At 44.5% G+C, this 15,213-nt stretch overlaps 1 protein-coding gene across 1 annotated transcript in view; it reads right to left on the bottom strand.

Moving 5' to 3' along the window:
- The window catches only part of CFAP44 (cilia and flagella associated protein 44), a 557,576-nt gene that overhangs the window by 60,224 nt on the left and 482,139 nt on the right, over positions 1 to 15,213 (bottom strand). Inside the window, exons 35-36 of the mRNA XM_085621005.1 lie at positions 6,264 to 6,374; positions 5,260 to 5,390 (exon numbers count right to left, since the gene is read on the bottom strand). Of these exons, the coding sequence (XP_085477131.1) occupies positions 5,260 to 5,390; positions 6,264 to 6,374 (242 nt within the window). The remainder of the gene's footprint in view (positions 1 to 5,259; positions 5,391 to 6,263; positions 6,375 to 15,213) is intronic.

Genomic DNA, 15,213 nt, shown 5'->3' with positions numbered 1-15,213 from the left:
ATGGGCCTACCGGCCCATAGGAATGAATGGGAAATTGCATGCGCAATTTGCGAGTACCAATAGTTACTTGCAAATTGCGCATGCAATTTCAAGGGTGCAAGGGTGTCAAAAGGACACCCTGTTGCACCCCTGGAATTGTGAAGTGCACCCATGTTGCGTACACACATGCCCCAATGGCGTGTGTGTGTGCAACATGAAACTTTGAAAAATGCACTTTAGTGCATTTTTCAAAGTTTTTGCAAATTACCGACCAGTTCAATTGCTCGGTAATTTGCGCCCCCAAATAGCAAAATCGATATTTAAAAGTGGTTATTGCATTGCAAAATGTGATTCCTTAAATGCAATCGCAATTTAAGAAATCGCAATAAATTGCAATTTCCTAATTTGTGAGTGTCTTACACTTTGATGCATCGCAAAAGCCTTTTTTGCGGGCGCAAAAAAGGTTGATGCATGTGGCTGATAGTGGCTCACCCTCAGATTTCCCTCAGACACCTAGCAAGGGGTGTGGTTATCCTTTCCTCTTCCATTCAGGTAATGTTTCCAGGACCCTTCCATTACAGGGCACTCCAAAGGTTAAAAATAAGACATTTACAAAAAGGTCTGTCTTCTTCTCAGACGATTCCTTTGGACATGAAAGCAAAAGAGGTGGGGTGAGGATTAAGCCATACATGGAATAGTCGAGCTCTCTTTCCTAGATACCCAGATCTAAGATTAGATCAGCTTCCGGTCAGGTACATCAATAAGTTAGTGGGAACAAACACTAGAAGAATTGGCATCACTCTATGTGAGTTTTGTTTCTAGGAGGGAATCTAGTTGAAGGTGGAGTATCTTCCAAGGCCATCCCGGAAGATACCTGGTGGCGGACTTGTACCCGTGGAGTCTTTGGGACTTGTACTCAGGGAGGCTTTGGGAAGGCAGTGATTGGAGCTTGGATGTCTAAGATTTCACTGAGTTACACAGAATATGGGGACTGTTCGATATAGATCCGACTGACAACATTTTTCAGCTGGAGACCAGATACAAAAGCTTTAGCTACATGTGCTACATGTGCTTTTCTCAAAATTTGATCTGGTCAGATTTACTATGTTTTCCCATTGTTTACAATGATTTGCAGATATTATATTAGGCCCCGATACGCAGAGAATCAGCGAAGGTGGCAGTAGTCACATCACTGTGCTGCAGCCTACCTCTATTGGAGTTGTCAGTGAGTCACTATATCCTGCTTCCAGTCTTCCCACAGGCTTTGCGGAACCCTTATGGGCAGGTTCACAGTCTAGTCATACAGGGCAGGTTAAGCCTAGTGGCTTAGAACCTTTTGGGCATTTACAGATGTGCCAGGGCATCTGGAGGCATCTTCAGGATGCATAATGCCCCCCTAGGCTGGGGAAAGGTCAAGGTATACACATCAGTCTAGGAATTATGGATTAGATGGTGTACGGAAAGGGGTGGAGAGCACGTTTCACAGATGTTACCAGGCTTTACATTTCTTGGCATCTTTTAGCAGGAGGGCAGAAGTCTTACAGGACCATCAAGGTAGATGGGTCAGCAACATCAGCAGGGCATGAAAAGCGGATGGGATGGTAAGCCAGTGAGGCAACATCCTTTGGTGTGCAAGTTAATGAAAGGAATAGGATACATGAATTCCCCTAAGCCCAGGTATTCAGCTACGAGGGATGTGAATTTGAGGTTACATCTTTTTGAGTCATTGGTGATAATTAGTGAAATCAGTCTGTCTTTTATATCGTTATCTGATAAACTGGTGATGCAGTTGTGTCTGGTGTCCTTTAGGAAGGTGTCAGAGCTCAGACTGGGGCAGCATCTTATGCGACTAGGCCACACAGCGATCCCCACTGCTGCTAAACTACTATTGTGTCTCTTTAGCATTTTTGCAACGAAAAGCTGAAGCACTGAATCACATTTATTAAGATGATGCCCCCTAGTGGCCTTTACATGAAATTGTTCAATGCCTTCCAAGATGTTCAACATGTTTCGGCCTCTGTATTTCTTTCTAAGGCCTCCTCATGACAATCCTCAAGGAGCTGTTGATAGAGGTTCCCTTCACATTTTGGTAAGCTTCAAAATATAGTAGGTTAATTTCCAAGTACGAAAAATGACACAACCGCCGCTGAAGGTTCCATTATTCTGCTGGTGTGCACTATGTGGCATCATTCATGCATCCACCAAGAGAATGAAGTGAGTGCCATCCATTTACTTCAATTTTTTATTTACTGATCCTTGCTGGCAGACGTCATGCGGATCGGAAAATGAAAAAATGTAAATTAAAAATCGTAAACTAAAAAAAGGTGAGAGTTGTGGTTAAATGGAGAAGCAGATGGAGGAGGAGGAGGAAAGCAGCACAAGAGGTGAGCAACACAGAGGGTGTGGGGGAGAGGAACAAGACAGAGAGAACACTACATAGAGTGGGGAACACAGACAAGGGTGAAAGCAACATGGAGTGCGGGGCAGGATGGGGTTTGGAGAAGCACCCGAGGTAGAGAGCTGGAAAACACATGCACTCCTATAAAGTCCACTATGCAAAAGGTTGGTAGATAGGATATAGTCCAGAGGAGAACCATACACAAGATGGATAAGGAAAGCCACTGAATAGGAAGCAAGCAAATAAGAGTGACAATAAAGTTAACCAATGGCAAGCAGTGGGCGGGCTTATGCCGGCTGGTAGGTGAGACCTAATGAAGGAGTGAGGCTTGTCTTTAAAATGTCCAGCCGTGCAATCTAAAGTCAAGCTACTACAAGGGCAGATGAAGAAATTGTGGGACTTCAGATCAGAAAGTGGGATTGTGTGACCACCCATTTATATTGTGGGCAAAGGGCATAACACAAGAAAGACGATTGCCAAGCTGTTTTCAAAGTGGGTAAATAATAACAATGTCCCTGGATTTGTTTAAAGATGAAGCTTTGATATTTTATTTCCCAGGCTGTTAGTGGAGGTTTGCCCTCAGGCGATGTAAGAGTACTCACTTCACACTCTGGGTGATTGCAGGTCCACCATACAAGGATACATACAATGTGTGCAGGTCCTTGAGGGTTGTCCTGAGAAGGCCTTAGAAAGAAATCGATAAACTGAAACGGGTCAGCACATGTTGGGATGCATATGGATTGCAAAGAATGATGGAATTAATAAAGGGTATATATTTGTAAACAAATACTGGCAGATGAAGGACACAGACTACATTTAAACACGTGTGTCTCCGTACCAAACAAGGCAGAGGCCTAAATCATAAACTCAAGGACTGGGTTGGAATATCAATCTAAACTTGATGTATTATTTTCAAAAGGTTTTAATGGTGAATTGAGTACATTGCTACGATGAAGCAATTGTATTCTGTATTAATGCACCACACCCTGTAGTCATATGGGTCTCATTATTGTATTTATGGTAAACAATGAACCTATGGGTAAAGATACAATTTGTACATAGGTACTTGTGATAAATAGACATGTTGGCCTGTTCAGAAAGTTCACACATCTGTTTCGTAGAGAGAGCAGTGTTTCGATATGTGCATTCTTCTATCGCTCAGAGGCTATGGGGTGCAGGTGGGGTCCCTATGCTGATATATATAAGCTATCTGGATGTGGCAACTAATTTTGTTGCAGCGGAGAGGGGTTGTCAAGTCGACAGATTCCAGAAAGGGACTAATCTAGGATCCTGTTACACATAGATTGGGGGAAAAGAAAAAAGTGATTGGTGGAATGCATGAGTTAATCTCAGGTAATTTCTTGGACAGGGTTCCAGTCCATTGCTTTTTTGCCCACTATGCCACATAGGTTTGAGACCTCTCATATGCAAACCAGCCTTGGTCCGGCTCCAATTGGACCAGTCCAGCGCAAATTGCCAGACCAGGTCCTCTCCAGATGAGAACTCAAGCAACATCAGACCAGTTTCTGTTTCTTGAGGCGTTAATGAAGCATAGCTTGGTTCCTAAGGGACAGTGAGTCAAACAATTTCCGCAACAACTATGGACTGAGTGAGCCATATCTTTGCCCATCAAAGGTCGAGGGTGCTGTTCAAGGTGAATGGCCGAATCAATATTTCACACATGACAATTAGTTCACTCTATAGGCTGCTCAATACCTCCTCTGCCGGGGAAAAACTGTCCAGGGGAGAATGAGCAGCTGGATATAAATCTGCTGCTGGATCCTCCCAGCAGCCTTTCCTTCAGACTGAGTCCCCCAGAGGATACCCTAAGGCAAACAAACGGTTAGAGTCTGGGCTCCGTTTTCTTTGGAAGTGTACGGCATGCACGAAGCAACAGGGAGGTGGATGCACTGCAACAGCAAGACTAGAACAGCCAAAGCAAAGGAGAACAACAATACAGTAAATGGAATTCGAACATTAGAATGTTGATCGCTCCATTGAAGACAATGGAGTGGCTACGGGTTAATAAAGGTTGGTATGAGCCCGGAACGACAACATTCCGATGTTTGTCTTCATGTTTCTCCCTTCTTAATTTAGAACATTCTACCCTTAGTGGGTGGAATGTTCTAATAGTCTTATGTTATACGTTATATGAATAACACTTACATAACACACAAATACCACAGGTCTCTTGGTGCTTATTGAAAAGGTAATGATGGTTTGTTGCAACAGATATGAATATAATGAGAAAAGTATGTTCAAATAAGAAGGTTTTCAATCTCTTTCGAAAGGGGAGGAGAGCGGTTTCTCTCCTCAAACGTTCCGCTAATCCATTCCAGATCTGTGGTAGCAGAACTGAAAGGTCTGACTGCCCAAGGTAGTTTTATTAAAGCATAGCTAAGTGAACAAAATCACCTCAGAGGAGCAGATACGCTGTCCAGGCACATAGTGCCTCAGCTGCTCCTCAATATATGCTTGTGCGCAAAACACAGGCCTTGATAGCCCTTCGTCCTTGGGCTAGGCCCTCACCCTCATTATAGATCCTTGCCTGCATCTCGGGTCTATAACTTGGGTTCAGGGACTTTAACAACCGGTATAGCCCTCAGCAGAGGGCTATAAGGCTACATTCTACCACAGCTCCACGATATAAGCATCATGAAACTGACTGACCTATAAGACAAAGAACCCCTGATCGCCATTGAGTGTAAGCAGCTGCAGCTACACAATGGGAAGTAGTCTGGGCGTCAACAAACAAGCAAGTAACCATGCTTTTCCTTATTTGTGTACACAAATGCTGTCGCTGCTCTCCTGATGACTTGAAACATCAACCTCTTCCCTTTCTGCACTGTGCTTCCTTTTCTTTCAGTCCACACATGCAGTACCTTTTTGGCCATGGTGTCAAAGTCTTTCTTGAGATTATCAACTAACTTCTTTTCTTCGGCCTGGGCTTCCTCAATGTCTAGACGCTTCTCTCGCAGCTGTAGGGTGTTCTCAAACAGATCAGGATCACAGTCTGAAACAAGTCATATTTAGGTGAGTGGTACATCACACAACATTACAACACAACACATTTAAAAAGTCTTAAATACACCTATTTTAGTATAAAGCAAATATTATTGTGTTTGACCACTTTTTTTTTAATGAGGTGTGGGAACCTCGATTTAATTCCTCTTCATTACCTGACCATATTTCTTAGGATGCTAATACGTGTTACATTTCATTAAGGATTAAGGTGGTTTACACACACACTTGTTAGAAACTTTATAATATTGGCAGCTCATTGAACAGAGGCCACAACACAGTAGCAAGTTAATGACACTAAGCATTACATTTACACCTACAACTTTGCTATCATATTGAACTATCTATTCAGTCTCTTCAACAGTTATGCAATAGTTATGCAACATGCAAACCAATATTTTTTTCTTTAACATTTTAAGCAATGGGCTAGCACCTATGGCCTTCAGGTGCTTTAAAACTAACATAGTATCATCACATATGCGAACATGTTTGAATTCAAAAAGAAGAATGAGAGATATGCCTAAACTATAAAAATAGATGGAGTAAGAGCAAACATCGCAAAGATAATAAGGCAAAAGACACAGGGATGGAAGAAGAAGAATTATTGAGATGAGGTAATGGATGCGTCAGATTAGTGCAGGAATAGAATGAAAGGATGTGTCTTTTGAAACTTTCTAAAGGCGATGAAGAAAGATGAGGTATAATGCTTACTTGCAAAGAGTTCCAGGCACACATCACAGCCCTGGAGAAGGAGCCATGCTGGGTGGATGAGGCTCTGAACTTGGAAACCTCAATCGGTGGACCAGTTCAGCTCCGCAGGTTACATTAATCTCCATAGCATTTGCCATATTATTGTTCAACTTACTTTCTGGGCACATAGTATCATCAAAGGGCTCATCCTCTGATCCGAGGTCTTCCTCATCACTCTCCCATCCGGACTCCTCATCTGATTCCTCATCGCTATCCTCGTCTTCATCTGAAACCCACATATAGAATTTTTACACAATGAATCAGATAGGTGGTCTGTAAGAAAATGACATGCATGTGTGCTATTACTACAATGCGTATGTTTTCAGGAGATTTTCGGTTTATTATACATGACTACTTTGTGCACTAAGGCGCTGCAGGCATTAAAGTAAGAATGGAAATGTATCAGTTAAAACCTACAAGGTAAGATATAATCATGTACCTCACCCAGTGCCCTATACTGCCAGTCTCCACGATCACACCCAGACCAAGACAACCCAAACACTCACATAGTGTCCACACAATATATAGAACCAACTTCATACACATCCTACTAACCACCACACACCTTCAAACTAGGGAACACACTTTCCAAATCATGCACACAGAAAAACAGTAGTTCACCTCAAATCTTTGCACAGCCTAGACGTCCTCTTCCCACAGGCTACAACATTCATCATGTGGACTGCACTCATCAAAAGGGAAGAGAACTGTTTATCATCCATTAGTCCTCCTGTTCCTGCATTCTTGGCAAGTAACACTCAGCTCCATGGCACTGCTGACATGCCATCTCCCACTCTCTGCAACTAAGACCTCCACCTCCTACCCAATGTAGAGGCCTGATTATTTCTCAAATCTCCACAACACCTTGTCCATCTGACGTGCCCACACCACCTTCTTGTGTGGCTTTCAACTCCCAGTGAACATGAGCTAAAAAAAGAAACACCTTTCTCAATCACCTCCTCGACACGCTCAACGTAGTACAGCATGTCACACAACCAACCCACTCTAAAGGCCACATAATCAACGTTGTCTTCTCAACATCACCAACAATCCATTACAAACCACTCATACAACTGGACTGACAACTTCGCTGTCCCTTTTTCCCTGCTCAGCAACTTACCCACAAATGAAGGTCAACCAACAGGGAAGACCAGACCCTCAAAGCCTTCCAATAATTTTTCTTAGAAAGCCTAATGCTTGAACTCAACTCACCCTAACAACTCGCTATTCGAAGCCAGCTCCCCTACAAACTTCAGCAATTAAAAAAAAAACTATTGGAACATTCACACCCCACTTAAAACATGCAAGTTTTAGCTAAAGGCCACAGCATCCTGGCACTCTTAAGACCTTGCTCACAATGAACGACTCATCCTCAGACAGTAAAGAAACTAGAATAAAAAGATCTCCAGATGACTTCATGATACTGGAGTCCCTCTGTACAACACACACATCACATCAGCCACAGTAAAGTACTACCAACAAAATGAATGAAGACCCCAACATAAGCAGATAACATTTCAAGACAGTCAAGCACTGCCTCAGCTGGACCCACCCATTCCTTCCTCCAGATGAAAATTCAATGAAATTGACCTCTTTTTCAGTGCAAAAATACTAAAGATTCAACAGCATACAGACAACATCACGCCTGCTTCATCTTGTATGCCCACCTCTTCCTGGTTATCCTTCAAAGCCTTATCTTGTGCCCACTACATGCAGCCTCTTGGTGCTCTATTCACAGACACCGCATCAAAATTCACTAATATGCCAATAATCCTCAAGTCTACTCGAAAGTTTCTTCTGCTTCAGAGATGCAACACCTCACCAACACCTCAAACACTGCACGAACATCAACCAGCCCAGGATGTCCAGCACCTGCTTGAAGCACAACCCAACACAAAACTAGCCAAGACAAAACTCCTGGTATTTGCTAAGAACAACAAACATCGAACAGTGCAAACCTGGTTTAATAACATTAACCTTTCTGGCTTGGAACCCCAATTTTCCATGAATGCCATGTCACTTGGATTTACCTTGGACACCAGCCTCACCCTTAAGGAACAAAAAAACAAAGATGGCCTGGTACCAGCTCTCTCTTCTAAAGAAAATGAAACCGTTTCTTCCAGAAAGCAACTTAGAACTGTGTTCAAAATATCATACTATTGCATCTAGATGGTGGTAACGCCCTGCTTCATGGCCTTCAGTATACGCTGCCACTTAACGGTGGTGGGGAGGGGGTCGCGGGGGGAGGAAATGAAAAAAGAAAATCAGTTACCTGTTTGTTGCCACCTTTCTGTCCTTTTTGCCCGCTTCCAGGACTCAAGGGGCAGGAAGCAGGAACAGGAAGCTCCCAGGCTGCCAGACTCCTCTAGCCAATCACGACATTGCTGATAGCAGCGTTGTGGCTGGTCTGAGTGCCGAGGTTCGGTGCTCAGAGAGAGACAGAGAGTCTAGGTATGTTCTCCACTCAGCTGTTCAACACAGGCCGGTGGAGAACATGCTAAGAGCGTATGACTGTTTGACTGGCCCAAGGCGGCCGGTCAAACTGTCATGCGGACTTACAGTGTGCCACCACTCCTCCCCCTGCTCCTGTGACACAGCCCAGCCCCACCCCTAACCAGCTGAGCAGGGACGGAAAAATCAAATGATAATAACAGTGTGCTATTATCATTTTATTTTTCCTTTTTCACTTACTGTCAGAGCAGTGGGGCGACGCTTCTCCGCCTCAGCTGAGGAGCAGCCCCTGATGGTCTCCCAAATTCCACACTGGCACTGCTTAGGAACATCCTATATACCACAGCACTTCTTATCCAGTGCCTAAACATCACTCTAATTTCGATGGAACTCCACTGGTTCCCATTGTCAGCCCACACCATCTTCAAAATGATGGACCTCTTTAAAAACAATGCATTGACCATCCAAAAACCAACTACTTCTCCTATTACTCTTATGTTTGTCTTTGGTACTGTGTAGTGCTCCTCTGTCTCTGGCAAGGCTCAGGCTATAGACAAGATATCCATACAAAAATACAGTTAAAATAAATATGTAAAGATACTAGTTACTACTTTATTTTGTCCCTTAGAAAAGAAATAAAAAAGATACATACCAATAAAATGAGGAAAAGAAATATAGATACATGTAGATGGAAATGTCCAAAAAATAAATACCTTAAATTCTTTAGCCCTGTTTTAATCGAGACAGTAACCGGGGCATACAGTAAGATCCATTGCTTCAAACACACTTTAACCCCCCTTCACTGCGTTCAGTGCCTTGTTTCAATAATATTTTGCTGCTCTACCCTTCACCAGCTGTAGAGCAAGCAATGGGGCACCACAATTTCCAGAGTTACAAGTAAGTTGCCTTCACCGTAGGCCAAATGTAGATCTTCATTGTTAAAATCCACTGCTGTGGCAGCACAAAAATAGGGAACAAGGCAGCTGCAATTTATTAAGAGAGGTTTTGTGTGAGAGTTCTGAAACCTCAACACTGACCCTGCTTGCTCTACTCCTCTACAAACCAGACCTTTTTCTTTACATCTGTATTGATGGTATTCACACACAGACTGCAGGTCGAGGATGATAGAGTGTTCTTTAAAGGGCAGTACAAGAGTCACTGTAGTAAGTAAATTGAATTCACTCCAATATATAATCCCCCAATTTAAGCTCAGAAGAGGAGTTTCAGGAACAGAAGACCCACATTCCGGGAATCTCAACGATATTAGTCAAAAATCTTTTTCACTTTGGTCTGACTAAATTGATTATCTAAAACTGGGAATGATGTTTAAAGAGTTCTTCAACAGACTTGAGCCAGATAGAAAATTCATCTTCATCAACCTTTTCTAAAGCGCTACAAACCCATGGGCCTGTGAGCACTGAAGAAAGACTAGGAACCAGCAACTTTTTATGGGGAGAGTGCAAAGGTCCTTGTGAAATGCACAGGTTCAGGCTCAATGGAAGATATTCTGGAAGCCTTCCATGAATCAGTTTGAGGACCAGAGTACAGACCTTGGACTCCGTCCTAGCAGAGTCCGGAAGCAAGCACGGTTTGTAGAAGACCATTGCCTAATCCTCCTTTCAGGATGAAAGGTTCAAGAAGTTAGTATCTAAACAGCACTTCACAGATGGTGTGGGTTTGTCCCATGGATCTGTAGTGCCTGGCTTAAAGTTCAAGCTTTATAGGCACTCACTTGCAGCTGTTGTTCCATTGCGTGGACTTGATCTCCAAATATAAGTAGAATGCTTGAAGACAACCCAGACATGCTTAGCCGACATATTGTAACAGATGAGAGAAACCCTCACTTTTGCAATGTATCTCTTGCCCTTTCTACCAACTCAACATTTCAGTAATACGATCTTAATGTTCAGTTTGCCCAGATTCGACTATTGTAAATCCTTCTATCAAATTGTCATTTTAAATTGGCAAAGAGCACTTTTCTATGTGGTCCAATTGCAATATTTTTATATTGCTTCATACCCCTGGTGAGGTAACAAAGGACTTTGGTTTTCATCAAGTTCCTCGCACCCTTCGCAGAGCATGGTTAAAAGGGCATAGTTTGTGATCTGGCCTATATGGGAAACGTTTTATGAGGTTCAATGACATGATGGGTGCACAATGCTCTGCATACATGTGCATAAGCATGGCATGTGCAGACAGGTACGAGTTACTTACCCTCAGTAATACTCTGTCAATCTAACTGCAGATTCCTCACCTCAGAATACTCCCCAGGTGCCAGACTAGATCCAGAAACCTTTCTTCAGCTGTGCTCCTGCACTCCGCTTCGTGGCGCTGTGCGGCTCCACACTAGCTCTGTATTACCTTGAAAGTGATGGAGCAGAGCCGCATATGAGCTGCATATATCCTTTCTGCACCTTCAGACACAGTGTGTGAACAAATTTTGGTACCAGTGTGATGAATACTAACTTGGGACATTTCCAGATGTTAAAGAGAGTTCACTCTAAAGGGAGGGAGGTGGGAAGGCAGTGAGAAATCTGCAGTTAGACAGAGTATGCACCAGAATGAGTGTTACTGAAGGTAAATAACTTGTTAATCTGATGAATACTTCTCACCGCAGATTCCAAACCTTAGAATAGGTACCAAATATATGGTTTGTGGACAGGTCTCAGACAAAAAAGTTCTGTCAGACCGAGCTGGCAAAATGCCCTTTTTGCTGGACCTGGCTGTCAAGGCAGTAGGACTTTGTGAACGCATGCACCGTCACCCACGTCGCAGTCTGGATAGTCGCAGATGTCAAAGACTGGCACTGCTTAGCCAACACATTGGCATCAGCCTTAGCTCTGGTAGAATGTGCTCTCATACCTTCTGGGGACAGCTTTGTGGCATGTGCATAGCAGATCATAATGCAGAGGGCTATCCATCCACCTAACAGAGCCCTCTTCTGCACAAACTTCCTTTTTCTTGCCCCGGGGATACCCGCAAAACACTGATCATCAACACGTCAATGTAAAAGTTTAAAGCCCTTTTGAGGTCCAGCCAATGGATCTTCTCCTCTTTCAAGTAGAGAGAGGAAGAAAAGAACGTAGGCAGAGTGATGAATGGCGCACAGTGAAAGGGAGTCATGACTTTTGGCCAGAATCTTGCTTGAGTCCTGAGTACCACCATGTCTGGAAAAAAGGTGGTGTACGGCATTTGCATTGAAAATGTCTGCAATTTACTCAGGCTGAGCTGACATAATCGCAATGGGCAACAGAGTCTTCAAAATCAGAAGACGCAGCTAGCAACTATGCATCGGCTAAAACAGCATACACATGAGAAACGTCAAGACGAAGTTCAGGTTACACTATGACACCACAAAGTACTCGGGAGGGAACTTGTGTGCAAAACCTTTAAATAGTCTCATCATAGCAAGTGATTTAAACAAGGACACTTGGCCCGGCAAACCGAAGGGGCCAACAAATAACCTTAGATAGTGTCGACTGCAAGACCTTGCTGGACCAAAGATAAAGCAAACAAAGGTATGTCCAACAGTTTTGCTTGTAAGGGATCAGCCTTACGAGTGCCAGACCAGCCACACATTTTCCCAGTGCTCATCATAAATGGATTACAAGGAACGGTGCATGGTGCAAGGATGACATCCAACACTTCAGGCGGCAGAACAAATGCAGTCCGTTGCCACCACTCAATCTCCACTCATGCTGGTGTAGACTGGACAGATTTAGGCAAAGGACCCTGTCCTGTTGCTCCATCAGAAGATCCTTTCGAAGTGATAGCCTGATCAGAGGACAGAGGCTTATGCCCAGACCAGAAGATCAGGGCGCTGGACTCTCCTGGTCCAATTTGGAGCCACTAGGATGACTTTGGCCTGGTCTTTCTAATCTTTTTCAGAACTCAGGCAGGGCAGACAGGTGCATGAAGGTGTAGAGGAATCCTGTGTTCTGTTCCAGAATGCATCCCCTAATGAGTGTTGTTGCAGAAACCTCAACATGCAAAACGTTAGACAGTGCGTGTTCTTGAGTTGAAAATATCTATCCAGGATAATGGCCGCTGTTGAATGATGCCCTGTACCATGTGATCTGCCAGATGCCACATGCTCAGCTCATTTACTCAGCCATTCAGGGGCCCTACCAGGTGGTTTACATGTAGGGAAATGCCTTGGCACTGCAACCAACACCAGAGGTGCAGAGCCTCTTGGCAGAGGCCACAGGACCCCACTCCACCCTCCTTGTTGCAATACCATATAGCGCTTATGTAGTCCATAAGAATTTGCAGCAGCCTCCTCTTGATGGACACCTTCGGAGCCAGATGAATGGCCCGCAACTCCAACAGATCAATGTGGAGGATGGCTACTGTCGGAGGCCAGAGTCTTCTGATCTCCATTACCCCAGCTAACCTCTCCAGACCAGCAGGGACATGTACGTCACCACTTTCAGCTCAGGGTGTGGAAGCGATAGAGGTCTGTCGCAGGTCCAACAGCGTTGAGCAGCCACTGCTTCAGATCATGAGCCGTCTATTCTGTAATTTGGATGCCATCTGTCAGACTTCTCATTAGAACTCCAGATGCCATTCCAGAGCCCTCATGTGCCACTTGGCTGGCATAGCTGACAACCATGCTACAGGAGGCTAAGAGGCCAAAAAGCCTCAGAGCTGCTCTCACCATGATCAAAGAGCGAGGCAGAATTATTGGGATCATTATCCAAATGTCCTGACCTCATTGTGGCGGAGGAAAGATACTGAGTCGCACAGTGTCTAAGATATCCCCAATGAATAGACGTTGCTGTGAACAAGTGAGGATTTGTTGATAGAGAACCCCAATGATGTCAGGGGATTTGCCGTTTCGAAGTGGACTCTGTCTGACTGTGGCAAGCTCACCTTCCACAGCCAGTTGTAGAGGTAAGCAAAGCTTGGTATCTCAGATCTCAGAAGTTCGACAGCGGCCAACACCATCACTTTTATGGACACTTTTATGAACACTGGAGGAGCACTCGTCGTCCAAATGGGAGAACTGAAAACTGAAAATGTTCATCGTCTACCATGGACCACAGAAAACGATGGTGGGACTGAAGGATATGAAAATACACATTCTGCAGGTCGTATGGCATCCATCTAGTCACCCAGGTACCAGGCTGAAAGGATCTGGACCAGCGTGTGTATTCTGATATGGTCATTCCATAGGAAGGCATTTAGAGGTCAAAGGTCCACAATAAGACTAAAAGCCCACCCTTTTTCACAACAAGGAAATAGTGAGATTAAGAACCCTCTCCTCTTTCAGAGCATGGCACCATCTCGATACAACCCTTGGAGAAACACTCACACCTCTTAAAGTAGAATGCACAGGTGCTAATCTGAAATACACTCTGGTGTGGGGTGATATTTGATGCAGCATAAAGAAAAGGCAGGGCATAGCCTTGTTGAACACCCCTCGAAAGACCCATCTGTCAGACATGGCGGATCGCCACTCTTGGAGTAAATGATAGATCGTGGCCTCCACTGGATTGGCCTGTACCACTAAGGGAGTTTAGTGGCCGTTGCAGTAGAGGAAGAGGAATGGGAGTACTGATGTCCCACAGCCTGAAAAGGATGAGGGAGTCTGGGGTAGTGGATGGGGAGCATGCAATAGCTCAACTTTCTTTAAAGCGCTCCAACGCAACATTTACTGATTGCAATGCTAGACTGTCAGTGGAAACAGATGCTTGCCAAAAGTCTCAATCCCATCAGACTCCCTATTGGGAGGGGTGGTTGGGAATGAGTTGGGCTTCACTTTACTAGTTGAGTCCTGTACAACCAGGAGCATGTTTGGCAAAAAAATCAAGTACTTCCGGAGCCAGTGACGCCTGGTTACCTATCCTATTCACGGGTTGGGCAGGAACACGGCTTTGACCAAATGGCCATCAATGTATAAGAGAGGACTTTGTCAGGATATTTGTTTGGGTCACAATGGATTGCAGCTGTAAATCCAGTACCTCAGCTGCCCTCACGGCCACCACTACAAATAAGGACATTCCTCCATATGCGGCACAAGTGACACGGGTCCTGAGGGGCAGATAGCACCAAGGATGGATACGTCAGAGGTAAACCAACTGGGAGCCCGTAGTTCCTTGGGCCCGAAAGGCACGCCAGAAGGAGCCAGAAGCACACCAGAAAGTTGCAGCATGGCCTCCTTGAAGGCTTCAAATTGCTGAGGTGTTACCGATGGCCTAGGCGCACCAGGATCAGTGGAGGAATTGGCTCCATGACCAGAGGCCTCGAAGGTGTATGACTGACACTGACATTCTAGTGCCTTCTCTTTATGTTCAGTGAGGTGGGATGGGGTTGAGTCCAGCTTTGCTTTCTTATGATCACGGTTGAACCTTGATTTCGACTTACCAGAGGATTTCGAGTGCGAAATTGACTGCGCGTGAAAGCAGCCCCAGGAACAGAACAGAGTCCATGCCCACAACTTCGAGTGGGAGCAGGACGTACACGAAGGCAGCAATGTCTTATTGTGCTTTGTGACACATAGCTTCGCCTCCCAGTATCGGATTGCCTACAGGTGCATGAGGGCAGATTTATTGCACAACTTTGAATTATGGTCTGAGCCAAGACACTAGAGAGACCCCGATATTTGTTTTCTA

Source organism: Triturus cristatus, chromosome 8, assembly GCF_964204655.1.
Source record: "Triturus cristatus chromosome 8, aTriCri1.1, whole genome shotgun sequence".
In the NCBI taxonomy this organism is placed as follows: domain Eukaryota; kingdom Metazoa; phylum Chordata; class Amphibia; order Caudata; family Salamandridae; genus Triturus; species Triturus cristatus.
Note: the sequence above shows the minus strand (reverse complement) of the source record. Positions and strands in the feature narration are given on the sequence as shown.